The sequence below is a fragment of the Archocentrus centrarchus genome, chromosome 5 (genome assembly GCF_007364275.1).
Source record: "Archocentrus centrarchus isolate MPI-CPG fArcCen1 chromosome 5, fArcCen1, whole genome shotgun sequence".
In the NCBI taxonomy this organism is placed as follows: domain Eukaryota; kingdom Metazoa; phylum Chordata; class Actinopteri; order Cichliformes; family Cichlidae; genus Archocentrus; species Archocentrus centrarchus.
Window position 1 is genome coordinate 15,739,484 of NC_044350.1, and position 17,355 is coordinate 15,756,838.

General features: G+C 42.9%; 3 protein-coding genes across 6 annotated transcripts in view; 2 read left to right on the forward strand and 1 right to left on the reverse strand.

Moving 5' to 3' along the window:
- The first annotated feature begins 708 nt into the window (after window positions 1–708).
- LOC115780558 (single-strand selective monofunctional uracil DNA glycosylase) lies at window positions 709–6,107 on the forward strand. Its single transcript, XM_030729816.1, has 2 exons — window positions 709–1,170; window positions 4,478–6,107. Exons 1-2 carry the CDS (start codon window positions 859–861, stop codon window positions 5,027–5,029), a joined length of 864 nt encoding a protein of 287 aa, XP_030585676.1. The 5' UTR covers window positions 709–858; the 3' UTR covers window positions 5,030–6,107.
- A 2,581-nt stretch (window positions 6,108–8,688) lies between these two features.
- On the forward strand, window positions 8,689–13,811 carry LOC115780091 (calcium-binding and coiled-coil domain-containing protein 1-like). Of its 3 annotated transcripts, XM_030729071.1 has the most exons (14): window positions 8,689–8,827; window positions 8,967–9,069; window positions 10,048–10,250; window positions 10,424–10,636; window positions 10,741–10,889; window positions 10,981–11,050; window positions 11,244–11,498; window positions 11,595–11,720; window positions 11,997–12,092; window positions 12,394–12,466; window positions 12,555–12,712; window positions 13,263–13,336; window positions 13,496–13,550; window positions 13,732–13,811. In XM_030729071.1, the coding sequence occupies exons 1-13, from the start codon at window positions 8,696–8,698 to the stop codon at window positions 13,521–13,523; spliced, it is 1,680 nt and encodes a 559-aa protein (XP_030584931.1). In that variant the 5' UTR covers window positions 8,689–8,695; the 3' UTR covers window positions 13,524–13,550; window positions 13,732–13,811. The 3 variants fall into 3 exon arrangements, with proteins under 3 accessions (XP_030584931.1, XP_030584930.1, XP_030584932.1); XM_030729070.1 differs by lacking the exon at window positions 13,732–13,811 and having other exon boundaries at window positions 13,496–13,690; XM_030729072.1 differs by lacking the exons at window positions 10,741–10,889; window positions 10,981–11,050; window positions 13,732–13,811 and having other exon boundaries at window positions 13,496–13,690.
- A 518-nt stretch (window positions 13,812–14,329) lies between these two features.
- The window catches only part of LOC115780092 (retinoic acid receptor gamma-A-like), a 32,872-nt gene continuing 29,846 nt past the window's right edge, over window positions 14,330–17,355 (reverse strand). For both annotated transcript variants that reach the window (XM_030729073.1, XM_030729074.1), the window contains one exon: window positions 14,330–16,981. In XM_030729073.1, the coding sequence (XP_030584933.1) occupies window positions 16,662–16,981 (320 nt within the window). In that variant the 3' untranslated portion in view covers window positions 14,330–16,661. The remainder of the gene's footprint in view (window positions 16,982–17,355) is intronic.

The window sequence follows — 17,355 nt, forward strand, 5'->3', positions numbered from 1 at the left end:
GGGTGTTGTCTTCTGCTGCTGTAGCCCATCTGCAAGGTTTGATCTGGATTCAGAGATGATCTTCTGTAAACTCCACAGATAGTTGTGTGTGTGTGTGGGGGGGGATTCCCAGTAGATGAGCAGTTTCTGAAACAGACCAGCCTGTCTGGCACCACCAATCATACCCCATTCAAAGTCACTTTTCTTTCCCATTCTGATGCTCAGTTTAATCTTCAGCAGGTCGTCTCGATCACGTCTGCATGCCTAAATGTGCTGAGTTGCTGCCCTGATTACGTATTTGCATTAACAAGCAGTTTAACTGATGTACCTAATGAATCGGCCAGTGAGTATACTAGTTCATTTGGAGATATTTGTGTTAATGAGCCCGCAGTGCAGTGCATTATACTGTAGAGTTGCTGCCATCTTGTAAACACTTATTTTGAACCAACATTTAAAAATTATGGAGTTAAAAACAACATCAAAGATGATGGTAGAAGTATTAAAATGCTTTTTAAACTGTATTTTAGGGCAAAGTCAGAAAACCCTTTAAGCAGTTTTTCAAATTTGGTTCAATACATCTAATTTTTATATACTGTTGATCATTAATAAAGTCAGTCTAATCAGGGATTCTTGAGTACGGTCTCTTTCTCTTCAAAACGACTATTTCTTTGTAGCTGTAATAACATCAATGTTACTGCAGAGGGCGCCAACCTCTCTGAATGCCCTAAACTGACTGAAAGACGCAGAGGAAGAAAATACACAGTCATGTTTAGACCCTGAACAACAACAACAAAAAACTGGGTTCAGTACTTGAGCTGCATCAAAACGCAAAGTTAATGCTGGGGTTTTAATGGGAGCATATTTAATAATTAAAAAAAAATGTTAAATGACATCTTATCTGGGAATGAAACCGGCGACCTGGCTTGTGGAGACAGACAAAAGGATGAGTCGAAGGAGCAGGGCTTTAAAGCTGCATGCGGGAGCCCCTCTTCCAGGTTTCTGCAGGCTGAACTGGAGCTGAACGTTCACCTCGGGGGGCTCACGTTCAGCGACCCCGTCCGGTACATCTACAACCCGCTGGAGTACGCCTGGGACACCCACCGCTGCTATGTGGAGACGTACTGTCAGCCTGGACAAAAGATCCTGTTTTTGGGGATGAATCCTGGACCTTTCGGAATGGCACAGACAGGGGTGAGCTCACCATAAAGTAGTTTAAGTACAGTTTCCAAAATTACCTATGAGTGGGACAGGCGCACAGCGACTGTAAAAGCTTTTCACGGGCTGTGAATGCGGAAGCTAACCCGAACAAAAACTGAGGAGGGGCGTTTCTAGGATGTTTTCAGTGGGGACCAACAACAGGGCAAGGGGGCCCACAGGAAGTCAGTCAGTAAGAAATAAATCCAGCAAATTCTTACAGCACACATCAGAATTTGTAATTTAAGAATTCATTAAGAAGTTCAGTCAGTCAGTCAGTCAGAATACTTTATTGATCCCAAAGGGAAATTACTATTGTTACAGCTTCAACCGTTTCATTTAAACGAGTAAACCTAAAACACCATAACATACACTAAAGGCATAAAAGTATAAAGACTAAAGAGATATTTTGACTATATACACATCTAAATCTATACACATATGAAAATTGTGAGTGCAAAAATTTTTAAATAGGTGTCATTATATATATATGCACAGTCCTTTTTTGTACAATGTATAAGTGTATGTACAATGTACAATGTATATAGTGTATGTACAATGTATATGGAAATTTAAACAATTTTATGTACAATTGAATACTGATAAGTGAATGACACTGATGAACCACAATGTCACCTATTAAGGGAGGAGTTATAGAGTCTGATGGCCACAGGTAGAAATGACCTCCTGTGGCGCTCTGTGGTGCATTTTGGTGGGATGAGTCTTGCACTGAATGTGCTCCTGTGTCCCATCACTGTGTTGTAGAGTGGGTGGGAGCCATTGTTCATAATGGCCTGCAGCTTAGACAGCATCCTCCTCTCCGACACTGCCATAAGCGAATCCAGCTCCACTCCCACCACATCACTGGCTTTGTGGATCAGTTTATTGAGTCTGTTGGCGTCTGCCGCCCTCAGTCTGCTGCCCCAGCATGCAACAGCATAGAGGATGGCACTCGCCACCACAGACTCATAGAAGATCCTGAGCATAGTCCGGCAGATGTTGAAGGACCTCAGGCGTCTCAGAAAATAGAGGCGACTTTGGCCCTTCCTGTATAGGGCATCAGTGTTCTTAGCCCAGTCCAGTTTGTTGTCAATGTGTACTCCCAGATATTTGTAGTCCTCAACGGTGTCCACACTGACCCCCCCGATGGACATAGGGGCCACCGGTGCCTTGTCTTTCCTCAAGTCCACCACCAGTTCCTTTGTCTTTGTCACGTTGAGCTCTAGATGGTTCCGCTTGCACCATGTGACAAAGTCCTTCACTGTCCTCCTGTACTCATCCTCATCACCCCTGCTGATACATCCAACTATTGCAGAGTCATCAGAAAACTTTTGAAGATGGCAGGTCTCTGAGCAGTAGCTGAAGTCTGTGGTGTAGAGGGTGAAGAGGAAGGGAGAGAGGACAGTCCCTTGTGGGGCTCCGGTGTTGCTAACTACTCTGTCAGACACACAGTGCTGCAGCCGTACATACTGTGGTCTGCCAGTCAGGTAGTCAACAATCCAGGACACAAGGGGGACATCTACCTGCATCGCTGTCAACTTATCACCCAGAAGAGCAGGCTGAATGGTGTTGAATGCACTTGAGAAGTCAAAGAACATGACCCTCACAGTGCTGGCCGGCTTATCCAGGTGAGCGTAGACTCGGTTTAGCAGGTAGATAATGGCATCCTCAACTCCCAGGCGGGGCTGGTAGGCGAACTGGAGGGGGTCCAGAAATGACTGGACCATGGGCCGGAGCTGATCCAGGACGAGCCTCTCCATGGTCTTCATTATGTGGGAAGTCAGTGCCACTGGCCTGTAATCCTTGACGTCACTGGGTCGCGTCATCTTCGGGACCGGAACGATGCAAGATGTCTTCCACATCACAGGGACCCTCTGAAGATCCAGGCTCATATTGAAGACATGGTGCAGTACTCCACAAAGCTGGGTGGCACAGGCTTTAAGCACCCTGGGGGAGACCCCATCAGGGCCTGCAGCCTTGTTTTTGTGGAGTCTCTTAAGTTGTCTTCTCACCTGGTCAGCAGTGAGACTAACTGTAGAGGTGGCGGGTGGGGGAGGGGTGGAGACGTCAAGAGGGCCATCACAGGAAGGAAGCAGGCTATTGTGAAGTGTGGGGGTGGGTGGGGGTGGAGTGGACTTCTGGAGACCGGCAGCAGAGCTGTCTGGACGAGGGATGACAGAGCCTGCAGTGTCAAACCTGTTAAAGAACAGATTTAGCTCATTGGCCCTGTCCACACTGCCCTCCATTCCCCTGTTGTTGCTGGTCCTGAAGCCAGTGATGGTTCTTATTCCACTCCATACCTCCCTCATGTTGTTCTGCTGGAGTTTCAGCTCCAGCTTCCTCCTATAATTGTTTTTAGCCTCCCTAATTGTTGTTTTGAGTTCCCTCTGGATCGTTCTCACCTCCTCCCTGTTGCCAGCCCTGAAGGCCTTCTTCTTATTGTTGAGAAGTGCTTTAATGTCCTTTGTTACCCACGGCTTGTTGTTTGGGTAGCATTTTACAATCCTGGTAGGAACAATGGTGTCCACACAGAAGTTAATGTAGTCTGTGATGCATTCTGTGAGCCTGTCGATGTCCTGTCCATGAGGCTCACAGAGTGCCGGCCAGTCTGTCACCTCAAAGCAGTCCTGTAGTGCTTCATAAGTGTTGTCAGACCATCCCTTAATTGACCGTGTGGTCACAGGCTGACTTTAAGTTGCACTTCCTATCAGTCTGGCCAATCCCCTCTGACCTCTGGCAACCTTATAAACAGTAAATTTGCTTGGCAGTGGTGCTAGTTTAGGTCATTATGCAAATATAGTGTTTATTAGGCTGGAGAAATTTGCAACTGAAGAAGTCACTTGGATGAGAGACAAAATGTTTCTCAGCTTTCTGGAATTTCCTTACCTGGATGATTGAGCATGTATCAAGATGGTTGTGTGGGAAAATCCCAGTAGATCAGCAGTTTCTGCAATACTCAGATCAGCCTGTCTGGCACTAACAACCATGCCACACTCAAAGTCACTTAAATCACCTTTCTTTCTCTTTCTCCTTTGAACTAGGAAGGGACATCTTTGCTGCCTCCCTCGTTCTCGTTTTGGTTTGTGCATTCATCCTTTCCCTGCATCCTTAGATCCTCCCACCAGAGATGTAGAGGAGGGGACACAAAGAGAGAGGAATCAAAGTGTCAAACATTTGACAAAAGGAAACACCCTTGCCATTTAAAGCACCGTTAATGAAATGTGATGTGTGGCGCAGCGTGACCACATATAAAAATGTAGTTATCACGCACGCTGCTTTAAATAATCTTCTCCTCTCTGCACAGGTCCCGTTTGGTGAAGTGAAGTCAGTTGTTGACTGGCTGAAGATCACGGGGGAGGTTGGCCACCCACAAAACGAGCATCCAAAGCGACGGATCACGGGGCTCGCCTGCACTCAGAGTGAAGTGAGCGGTGCTCGTTTTTGGGGGTTCTTTAGAAAACTGTGCGGTGAACCTGCGCGCTTCTTCCAGTACTGCTTTGTGCACAACCTGTGCCCATTAATCTTCATGAGTGACAGTGGGAAGAATTTAACACCCCCTGAGCTCCCAGCAGCTGAACGGGAGGCCCTGCTGCGCCTGTGTGACATTGCACTGTGCCAGGTGGTGGAGGCACTGAATGTCTCCATGGTGATTGGCGTAGGAAGGGTGGCAGAGCAGCGGGCGCGGCGAGCTCTGTCTGCTGCAGGTGTCAACGTGCGAGTTGAGGGCATCATGCATCCATCGCCCAGGAACCCGCAGGCTAATAAGGGCTGGGAGGATATAGCTAAAGCCAAACTGGAGGAACTTGGTGTTCTGTCCCTACTGAATAATACTCGAGCCAATCAGCATTCACCCTGACAACAGGATCAGGACGTGCGGCGTTGATTTAAGGCTTTGAGCCTCACTTCTTTCTTCACAGCTTCATCTAAACAAATGCTGCCAGCTCCAGAGAGAACATGTAACACACTACTGCTTTCCACAACTGTTACCACAAATGCTGTAAACACATGTGCTCGACACCTGCAGTTGCTTCTCTGAAGATCTGCCTTATTTCAAGATGAGGCTTCTGCAGTGTGGCATTATAGTATAGACCCAGAAATATTTCTACACTAATGTGACTGTATGGTGCTTTGAGTGAAACCTTAGGTCAAGATGTATGTGAATATTTAATATTGTAGAATTTTTAGTTTTGGGGTATTTTTGTGCTGGTGTGTGTGTGTGTGGGTTTGTTTGTGTGTGTGTGTGTGTTAAGGCTGATAATTCTACAATTGAACCCTACAGTTAAAGTTGATGGGCCCAGCTTATCCTAATATTAATCAGCTAGTTAAGATGTGAGCTCAGAATTTTAAATATAAAGACAGTTTTAATGGAATGATATAAATGACACTAGCATAATTAGATTGGAATAGAAAAGATCAGAATGGCTCTAAATATAAGGAATTTCAAAATAAAGTTAGTTGGCTACACCAGACAAATATCTTAAACAGTAACTGCAAGTCTGGCTTTTTTTTTTTTTTTTAAATATTATAAAAAAGTTAATTGGTGACTCTAAAATGGCCGTAGGTGTGAATGGTTGTATCTCTGTGTGTTAGGCTGGTGACCTGTACAGGTGTACAGGGTGTCTCTTGCCCTGTGTCAGCTGGGATAGCCCCCCCAAACCCTGCAGCAGAAGAGAATGGATGGCTGGATGGATAATGGCATAGACAGAATTGATCTGTAGTCATTTTATAGCTTGTGACTGGCAAGAGAAGGAGATCAAAAATGATGTTTAAATATTGCAAAGAAAAAAATACAGCTGTATATTGTACATGTTGGAGTGATAGAAAATCACTCTTTTATACATTTTTTTTTTAAATTTATTTTTCATTTAGTATTTTCTGGGTCTGCACATTTTTTTTCTTTCTGTTACTGGGCCTGTATTTCTGTTTTCTTTTTATTTAACTGCTTAAATAAATACTGGATGGTTAAATCTTGAATGATGTTCCTCCTCTGATGCTCCAAACATGAAGGCATACTGACAGTTAAGGAAAATGTTTAGCAGAAAACAGGTTTCCAAACTCCGTCAGTGTTGGTATGTTAGTTATGTTAATGTTTATGTTAATGAAATTGTCCTGCTGTTGGGGGGACCAGAGGGAAACACTGAGGGAAACAGAGGAAAGCCCAGGTATGAATCATAAATGGAATTATTGCTGAATGTGCTATAATTATAAGTTTGACCACAGTGACAAGTTAAAATATTTGCTCTGAAAAAGTAAACTTGCATTTGTTCCCCCAGTAAAAACATAGAAGCAGAGGAATTACTTGGAAAATCTGCGATAATATAAGTCAGAAATATCATTTGGGAATTCATACAATCAGTGACTATTTAAAAATAGTTATTCCTGCCATTCTTGAACACACACACAGATGCACACAGTGCTGAGCACCTCACATTTTCTCTGGAGAAGTGCACAGGCAGAAGAAGCCAGAAGGACAAAAGGAGTCCAACATTGGGGTATTTTGGGAGGTGTGGTGGTTAGCACTGTTACCTCACAGCAATAAGGTCCTGGGTTCAAATCCAATCTCTTCCTGTGTGGAGTCTGCATGTTCTCCCTGTGTTTGTCCTCTCCAGCTTCCTCCTACAGTTCCAAAGACATGCATGGGGTCATTGGGGATTCTAACAGGTGTGGATGGTTGTCTGTCCTTATGTGTTAGGTGTTAGCCCTGCGGCAGGTTGGCAGTCTGTCAGGTGTGACCTGCCTCTCGCTCTATGACTGAGTGGATGAGCAGAAGAAAATGGATGGATGGCAGTAGGGAATTTCTCTCCGCCTAACAACAACTTTATTAACTGCAGTTTTTTTAAGCACTTTTTAGTTCTGCATATTTGCTTTGGCAGATTTTTTTTTTTTTTTTTTTTTATTAAATCCCTGACACAAGCTCAAGACATGTGTCTCCTCCTGGGATCGATGCAAGAATCTTTTGCTCGTTAGGCAAATGCATAAACTGCTACACTACACTGTATGTTTCCAATGGGCATAAAGTTTTATATATGTTCAGAAATGTCAAAACACATCTGAGATATTAATATTCACGGGTTTAATTTATGAAAAGGTGGCACGTGCAAACAGAAGACTTAAAAGGATCCTGATGTGAGGATGAATTGTCAGCTTGTTAGACGCACGTCTGGAACCAGGAAAACAAAATAGTTGTATGTGAAGTAAAAGTGGCTCCAACATTTGGCATCAGAGTAACCGCCATTAGAGTTATCGGGTGCATGTGTCTACTTTAAAGTTTGAACTGAGTCATAGTAAATCCTGTAATTATTAACTAGCGTCACCAAAGGTGGCTTTGTGCTGAAACGACACTGCCATCAAGTGTCCAGAATGGGAACATGATTTTTATGCAATCACAGGAAAAATAATGGCACAAATACAGAATATTAGATTTGCCGTTTTTGCTCAAAAAACAGAAACTTGGAAAACGACTGTATTAATTCCATATTAACAATTAAAACAAATCAAACACATCAAATATTGTCTTTGCTGTGATACTGCTGTTTTTTTTTTTATGCCTCTCACTGGTTTCTGGCTGGTTATTAAGTTGTTATTAAGATAAATGTTATGCTTTGATGATATTGTACCTCTATCCAAACCCCCTCCTGTGCCACTACTGAGAATTGGAACTAGCAGTAACACCAGGCAGAGGATCCCGTGTCCTATAATTGTAATGCTCTTGCAGTGGGAATTGAAGTCTGCAGCTCTGATCTGCCAGTTGAAATGCTGTGTGCTCATGAACTGCGTCTCCCATGAGTCAGTGGGCATCACTAATTTTACTTTGGGTCCACATGATTCAGGGGATGTTGTGAAACTCTTGCACCTGACAGGACTGCTCATCAGTATCCACAGACTGATGCACAGCTCCTACCCTGCATGAGGTAGCAGGAGAGATATCATATTATTTTCAGAAGAATCAGGTAAGATCAGCACCACAGAGTTGATTAAATCCAACATTTAGACTAAGATTTATCTGATGACTTGTTAACAGCTGGAAGAAAGGTGGGGCTGATTTGTTGGCTGAGTGCACTGACTGGAGAGACATGAGGGAGGATTGATTACTGTTTCTGTCCCTTTAAAAAAGATACAGTTATCATGCCAGGTTTATGGTTTTCAGTTATTAAAAGTAAAACGGAAGGGAAAAAAAACTGTGTCAGTATAAATGTAAGTTAACTTGGACTTTGTCTGAATAAAAACTTATTGTAAAGACTTTCCATTAATTACTGATTGTTTTTATAATTGTAGACAAAGAGATCAAACCGGTTCTCTCTGTATCTCTGTTTATTTTGCTGTCTGTTTGGCATAATGTCAGTACTCAGTAGGTATATGAGCTTCATGCTTATAAACAGGCTGCTGAGCCATAGTTCACTGCTGTTATGACCATGCTGCGTTCCTGGTCCGATGCTGCTATCATCTTTCAGCAGCTGTTCTCATCCACACTGAAACTGATCCACGTATGTTTTCTTCTTGAACAGCAAAGCTTCCCATCGTCATGGATAAACAGCCCACTGTGGTGTTTCGAAATGTGGGGCAAGTGTACTTCCCCCAAACCAGGGTGGAGTGCCACTACAGTCTGACCTCAGACCACCAGTGGAGCAGCAGTGACTGGATAGGGATTTTTGAGGTACATATAGCACCAGCCCATGCACTAAAATGGAATATAAAGCATATATTGTAGCAAATTGTTGTGTCATAGTAGTGATGGTAGGAACGCACATTTGTATATTTTTACGACTTAGTATCAGTTTGTTATTCTACCACAGATGGGATGGTCTTCAGTCAAACAGTACTACACATACACATGGGCTACTGTTCCTGAAGGCTACACTGAGGGAACCAGTGTCAACTACTGTGCAGTTTTCCAGGGTAAGAACTGTATTAAACACTCCTGATGGTTAATCATCTAGTAAATGTTCTTGGTGTTTTAATGGTAGGAAGGAAATGGACACCAGGTTCAAATTCCACTGTCCCTTCTGGTTACATATTCCAGATCAATTGTACCACTCACTGCACCTGTAATCACTGATGGTTGGTGTGGTCTGAGCTGTCCTCTGTAGTACCTGTAAGGACAGGTTTATTGTTCAAAATAAACTTTATTGATGTTAGACTGGGCTGTGATGCAGCCCCTCAGCTCTATCTGAAACAAGCCTTTTTAGCTTATGTATCTTTAGGCAGTTTCCTTCTGATTGGCTGCCCCTCATGAACACAAGGTTTGAACTGTGTGCGTCTAAAAAAAAAGGATTACAATAAAGACATCCCTTCTCTCTGGCATCATTTTGATTAAAATGTAGAAAAAAACTGAGCATTTAGTGCAACCTGAAGCCTAAGGTTTGTCTCAGAGGGATTACTTATACAGATGCTGACCTAATGAGTTGAAACTTTGGCCATGTTTAACATGAGCATCCGCCACTGCATATGTATTTTCAGAAAATGAGGAAACGCATAATTGGTCTGCTTTAAACTTGCATTCTTTTAAATAGCCAGGAGAGGGGGCTGTGGGTTTGCTAAAAGAAATACTACTGTGTGGCTCAGTATGCATTTTACAGATGACTTTAAATTCTTAATTGTTAGTTCCAGGTCTCATGTAACACAGCACAGTTAATATTGAGTAAATTATGGTCTCATTCAGAGAAAGTGGACAATTTAGGGTTTGGCTACTTTATGGCTGAAAAGTCACGGCTGTACAAGTGTGCAGTGACCACAGTTTCTCAGTCAGTCCCACCCTTTGTAAAGCTTATAAAGATTATGCTCCACTACTTTTTCTTTTGGTCTCATTTTGCATTATTCTGTAAGACAACTAATTTTAGTGACTAAAGGATAATAAGAAATGTCTTCTCGATACAGCATCATACCTGCCCCGCCCCAGTACTGTAGAGTACCAGTTTGCATATGTGGATAAGATGGGAGAGGTGTGCGCCTGTAGTCGTCCCTTCACTTTTTGTGCTCCCAAGCCGCTTGAGGAGCTTGAGACTCTGAAAGAAGAAGAAGATGGAGAGGATGGAGAAGAAGAGCTGCTCTTGGTCATTCCCAGAGCTCAGCTGCTGCAGGTGGGAGGAGAAAACTGCAGAGTTGCAGTTAAGCAACTTTAAGCCTTCACTGTAATAATGAGAACAGAAGCACCAATGTAAAGGCATTAAAACTGGTCCTTTTATTAGCTGATGTAGAAGAATCAAAAATATGTTCAGAAATGCTTTGTCATCTCTTCCTGCTTTATCACCAGAGTCAGCTGGAGGAGTGCTTAAAAAAACAAGCAGATTTACAGCGAGCGCTGGACGTAGCGAAAAAGGAGACGGAGAATGAGAAAGAAAACAGCAGAGAGGCAAAAAGTGAATGGGAATATGAAAAAGAAGCAATGAAGGAGGAGATCCTTGAGCTCAGAGACAGCCTGAGACACAGCCGCGAGATGCTGAAGAGGACTGAGGGGAAACACAAGGTACAGAAAGGTCGTGTCACCTGGTTGGCCAGTGTAGCGCTGATACCTGATCATAGAAAATTTATGAAAAGTTGCATTCTCTCTTCTCTCCATGCAACTGAAAGGATGTGAAATACAGTCACGAAACTCTGACCTCTGAGCTGAGTAAACTCGTGGCTGAAAAGGCTGAAAGTGAGCAGCGCTTCAAAGAGCTGGAAGAAGACGTCAAGGTTCTGGCTGAGCGAGAGAAAGAGCAAAACAATGAACTGGAAAGGCAAGCTGCTGCAGCATATATTAGCTGAATCGTTTGTCTTGACTTATCCAGTCCTTTTGGCCTAAAACTGATTTTATTTTCGTTACCACAGGCTGAGAGATAGAGTGAGGAAAATGTCCTGTCAAATGAAGCATGATGAGGAAAAGAGGAAGTCTCTGCAGGTTAACTGCTATAAAACCCATATGCAGCTCTTCTCTCTATAACACAAGAAAGCTTCTAACTCAACATCTCACTGCAACCAGACCAGAATCAGATCTTCCTGTTTATCCCTGTGTCTATAATATACAAGAATATTCACATATTCTCCTGAATTCCTGCCTGTTGCTTCTTTGCATGCTCCTCAACTCTCCACAGATGGAAAATGAGGCTGCTCTGGAGGAGGCACAACTGCTTCAGGAACGTCTTGAGGCCAGTGACCATACGGCAGAGTGCCTGCGTAGGGAGGTGAGGGAGCTGAGCACCCGGCAGGGTCATACCCATACTGAGCTGCACCAAGCCCGACTGCAAGTGGCCCAGCTCACCCTGCAGCTGTCTGAGGAGAACCTGCTCCTCAGGGAGGAGCGGGCCAATTGGGCTCTGGAGAGAGAGGCATACAGACATGCAGCAGAAGTGAGGATGCAGAAGGCGCTGAAGCTGCATACGCATCACCTGCACAGTATCTCCAGCTTATTGTGTGGTCAACACTGTTTTCATGTTTTTGTGCAGATTGACAAAAAGAAGCTGCAAGATCTGGGCTGTGAGGTGCAGAAGAAGGAAGAGTGGCTCCAGGAGGAGAGGATGGAGAGGGAAAAACTAGAAGTCCAGCTTGGGAGAGAGAAAGATTACAATAAAGTGAGAAACTCAAAGCATATCGCAATCCCTATTCAACTCTAAATATAACTGCTTATGTGCCGCGATTCTGCATCATGAGACGCTCGGGTTACAGCACAGAGAGCTGTGCCAGAGATCTTTTATTACTCACATACTGGCACAAATAGAAAAGCTTCCATGAACAGTGAGTAAACATTTCCTCACGCCAACATGTGATGAACAGCAGGAAAGAGGAGTAGCCACATCAGATTTGTGGGCGTTCAAATGATCTGAGTATAATGTTGCTGCCCTCTGTAGGTGCTTTTGGGTGAGGCTAAGCGTGAGCTGCAGGAGCTGAAGGCCAGTTTGAGAACGATCCAGAAAGAAAGGGAGGAGGAACAACTTCAAAAACAGGCAAGGATTCAACACCAGATACCACCAGAGGCGTTATATTGAAGCTACAGGGGGGCTTTGGTACTACCCTTCAGCAGATAGGCGTTTAATTGGCATTTCTCAACAGAACACAGCAAAATGTGTTTCTCCATCCTAGCTCACTTGGTCTTTTTCTTAATTAAAAGGTCTGCATGTGTCTTCCACCTTTGTTGCACAGTTACACCAATGACATCTTTGATTCTGGAAACGGAATATACCACTTTAAGCTCAAAAAAGCAACTCAAAACTTCACATCTGTGCATTTATATTCTGAACCTTGCAGGACTTGGTGAACTACATTCATCAGTTAGAGCAGAGGTTGGGGATCGTGCCAGAAACAGTTTCCACATGTGTCTGTAAGTAAAGAGATCTTTTTGTATACCGTGCTGCTCTTTCATTGAACTACAACAAACGAAGGTAAAGGCTCAGTGCTCATTCACACAGCTTCCGGCTCCACCTCGGCGAATGATGAGAATGCTTCCTCCCGGTCAGTCTCTTCACCTGCACTCCTGTCCACTCACCTGGAGCAGCCCGGCGGCGCTGAGAACCCTCCTGAGACGCAAATGCAGAGTGAAGAAAACGCACCAGCCTCTGACACACAGGTATGCCAGGATTGACCCTACTGCGATTGCTCCTAACACACCTGGGTAGGGAAATATTTGACTAGTTGCCCAGCTGATTTCTCACGCTCTGCATATTTGTTTAACAGGTGGATTTAGTGCTGCGTGTCAGAAACAGGATATGACTTACTTACTTAACCGGATCAGGTGAAAGACAAGGATGGGAAAGTCACTTTAGGCAGGAGCACCAAACTTGTGTATCACCTGAAAGCACCCCTCATCATAATGTAGCTCCTAACTAATCATAAAGAGCTATTTTCTCTCACAGAAATGAGTCCTGCAACAGACAGTTTGGCCCTCACAAAGTTCTAAACAGAACATCATGGAGTCAGTGTTTTAAAAAAGGCAAAAGGTGGTCACATCAAATACTGTCTAGTACACTCTGCTGGAAAGTAATTGGCGAAGAAAGACTATTTGATGAAAATAAAATGACTACCACACTATACATTTAAGGAACAATGGCTCATAGGGATTAGTTTAGAAACCCTGGTTCTGACATAAATATTTTGGGTGCTTCTGTCTGTTGTATCAGGATGGGCGCTGTGAACCCCCCGCTGGTGAAAGAAAGCAGTTGATCCTACCGGAGCTCATCAACCCCGTCCTCAGGTGACACGGCTGGCTTTCCAGCAGTTACACTTTCCATGCCTTCTTTGCCCCTCCACAACTGAAAATAAGACTAAAATATGCTAAGTGAGCGGTAAATTCACAGGAGCTGCAGAAGTATGGAATTATTATTAACGTTGTTTACTTTCTTTGCCTCTGCAGTGAGCTGGCTGACTCCCCCATGTGGTAACACAGGGACGGACAGCAGGTTTCCTGGGTAATGAGCTTATACCTCAAGCGTGTCTGTATTCAAAGAAAACATTTGCAAGTCTTAAGTGAGCTGATTTTTTTCTTGTTTTATTTGTGTGGTTTATGGTTTTAATTCTGATTCAGAATTAGTGACACTTTGAATTAAGGGCTGTTTTTTTTTTTTGTTTGTTTGTTTGTTTCCAGAACAGATGAAGATATAAACTGTATCAGGATACCTTGTAACGTATTGCTGAACTTTTAATTCATTTTAATTCATTATTAGGTGGATGTGTTGTGAGAAACCTGTTACATAGGTTTACATATTTTGTTTTGCTGGCGTAGTAGCCCCTAAAGCTCTGCATGTGAGTGTGACTGCAGAAACTGTGCCAAGTGTGTGGGTGTAGGTCACAGTCAAGTGTGAAATGCTTTGCTGCTGGTTTGTTCAGCACAATTCAGGTTGGCCTAAGGTGAAAGTTTCTTTGTAAAATGTTATTGATATGTGGCCATATTATACAATGGTGCTCTTTAATAAAACACAATAAATACCAAGGGAATGCTGTCTGTATTATAATGAAAATATATGAGGTGTCACTACTCTTTACTTATATTGTCTTACAGGCTAGAGATACTTTCCATACACGACAGGACACAGCTCACATTCCCTCACATAATGTTTGGGTCAAATTTGACCTCTTTTGACATTTGACAGCAATTTAAAAAAAACAAACAAAAAACCTTATTTGATGACTTTTCCTAAACTGAAATGCACAAAAATGTAACAAACGTGTGACACGAGACACTGAAAGGTCTGAGAACAAAAAGAGCATTTATCAAAATACAAGAAACAACAAATAACTCATAAGCCCCCCCCAAACAGCAAAAATAGTACTGACTTTGCATAAAAAAATGTAAAAGTTTTGTAGTTTTTGTATTTCTGTGTGTGTGAGTGCATGGGTGTCAGAGCCATCAGAGCCATTTTGGTACAAGTTGAAACAGAACTCATGAGGAACCCGAATCCCTGAACATGAAGACATTTGAACACGGCAGAGATTGTGCTTACAAAAAGTAAGACGCCAGGTAAAAACCAACAGAGAGATAAGAACCTTAAAAAAAATGTTATGGATTATCAGTGGTTTGTGTTTGTCCAAATGTAATCTATCTTTGATCCTTTTCTTTTTAAATGGCATACTCATGTGTAAAGCTGACCTCACGGCTGCACCAGCTCAAATCCTGGAATAAGTCAAAGGCTTTAAAACAGATAAAAGAAGTAAAAACACATTCCAAACGATCACGGTTATACAACATAGAAAATACTTTTAAATACTGAACAATGTTTGGCTGGTTAAGTGCAAGATATGTTTTGTCTTTTCCCTCGGTGATATGGTCCTGATGTGTTTACAATACGACAGCAAAATCACAAAGTGAAAAAAGCAAACTCACAACTTCTGTCCTCGATGGCTTCAACATCGTGCTGAAGACAGCTTTAACTTGTAAATACCGGTCACTGCGTCACCGCAGTGGTCACGTCATCTTTTTTTTTTTTCAGCTTCATCAGCACACTGCACTGACGGCGTGTCGCAGCTGCACACACACCTTCCATTTATTTAAAAAAAAAAAAAGCTATTTCATCGCAAGGAAATTTTTATTTTACAAATTCCAAGTTTTGCACGACTCATTGAATGCAGCGCACGTGAACCCTGCTCCTCGGCAGGCAGCTCAGTCACTGTCCTGCTGGACGGTTGCAGCTGATGAGCTACTCTCCAAAACAAGTGTTTGGTTGAGGGAGATCTCCTTCCTTAAAAAAAAAAAAATCTCTATTTTTGTGTGCATGTTGTTGTTTGTTATATACATTTACAGATGCTGGTAATTGGACTTCTTGATAAACACTCACTGTGGATGATGGCAGTGCTGTAACGTATCGATTACATCACCCTGTTTACTGGTACACGCTCTCACTTGCACGCACGCACACAAACACGCCTGAGGTTTCTGTGAAGTAAATGGCTTTTTATAGAAGTGCTTGCCTGGATGAGTTTTTGCTCACTTTGTTTAAAGAAAGAAAGAAACTGATATAGCTTACCTGAACCTGGTTGCTAGAACAAGTGCACAGTGAAAATTTCAGATTTGAATGATCCCTACTCTTTAGTGAAAGAACTTCTGATGGTTGGTGAGTTATGTTGGCAGAAAATACTTTATAGATTGGTGAAGCATGGCCCTGACAAACTCAGCCTCAGGTGGAGGTGGAGATATGTTTGCTGCATGTCTTTTACATTTTTAAAGAAAATTATTATTTGGCCCACAAGCACCACAGTTAAAATTAAAGCTGAATTCCTCTTTCTTTTCTTTCAGATTAGCTTATTACCAATCAGGGATTTGCATGAATTTTAACTGCCATACCACATTTGTCACACTGTGAGTTTGAGTCCTGCTCATGACTCCGTCTCTTTGCTATTGCGCTTTTTCCTTTTTTTTCTGCTATTGCTTCACTGTGTCCAATAAAAGAAATGCATACAATTAAAAACACACACACACACACGTAAATGTCCAGTCAAATGTGAGCAGGACTGAATGCAGAAAAAAAAGCAACACAAGGTCCCACAAATGAACACGAAGACAAAACACAAATGTGTACATGCTTATAAAAAATCATATAATGAAAAAATAAGGAGCATAATCTCTGAATAGTAATAAAAGTAATTCTGAGAAGACATTGGTGGTATTTGGACACCACATAGAGTTCTGTTGCTGCAATGTATTCTTACCATCAATTTTATACAAAGCATAGCCCTTAATAGATAGCAGAGGAGTGCATTTTCTTCTTTCAACAATTCTTTTTTCCTGTCTTTGTGCGGACAAAAAGCTTTTTTTTTTTATATCTTTTAAACAGTCTGGCACGGTGATTTTTTTTTTAATGGTGCCCTCATCAATCCACTGAAATGTAGTGCTTTTGCGTCTCCAATTTCTCACTTCCTATGCTGAATTTAACACATTTTCCTTTCAGTCAGTGTGTACAGTATATCCAGATATGTGCTGTACGAAACACCGTTTAAGAGCCTTAATCTGTGAGGTTTCCCGGGAGGTGGTGTTGCTCAGCGGCGCTCGGCGATCTGTGCGAGGAAGCGTTGTCGCCTTGTGTCTCTCACTGCTTCTTCCCTGTCACACTTTTCTTTTGCGCGCCCGCTGCCGCATCTCCCCACAGCTCTCCATCACTGTCTGCCCCTCGCTCTTTCTCCTCGTCCCAATAGTCATCCTCTTCCTCCTCCTCTTCTTCCTCAAAGGCTGACTCATACGTGGACTTGTCTTCTTGCTTGATGGCTTGAATGGCAGGGGGAGCAGCTGCACCGCTGTCGCCCGAGTCGCTGCTGTCCTCGAAGGAGTCCGGGTTCTCCAGCATCTCCCTGATCAGGGGAGGCATGGGGCCGGGGATCTCTGTTTTTAGTGTGATGGCTCTTTCTGCACCTAAAGACACATGAAGATTGATTTACCTGTTAGTCTATTGAAACAGGAGTGGATGAAGAGTCATCTAATTTAAAGAAATCATTTTTCAGCAATATTTGTTAAATGTTACTAAATTGTTTTGAGGAAGTGTTTATTTTATTAGAATGAAGCATTTATTAGTGTAGTGGTTTACACATTTCCTGACAAGCAAAAGGTCCCCAGTTCGAGACACAAACCCCTTTGGGGTTGCGACAGGAAGGACATCTGCCAAATCAAATATGCAGCGTGACCCCGTGTGAATAGGGGTGCAGCTGAACATATTTTTTTCCATTAGTAGGACTTGGATGGTAGGCAGTGAAAGCACATCAAATCCTGGGATGCACCTCGTGATTTCT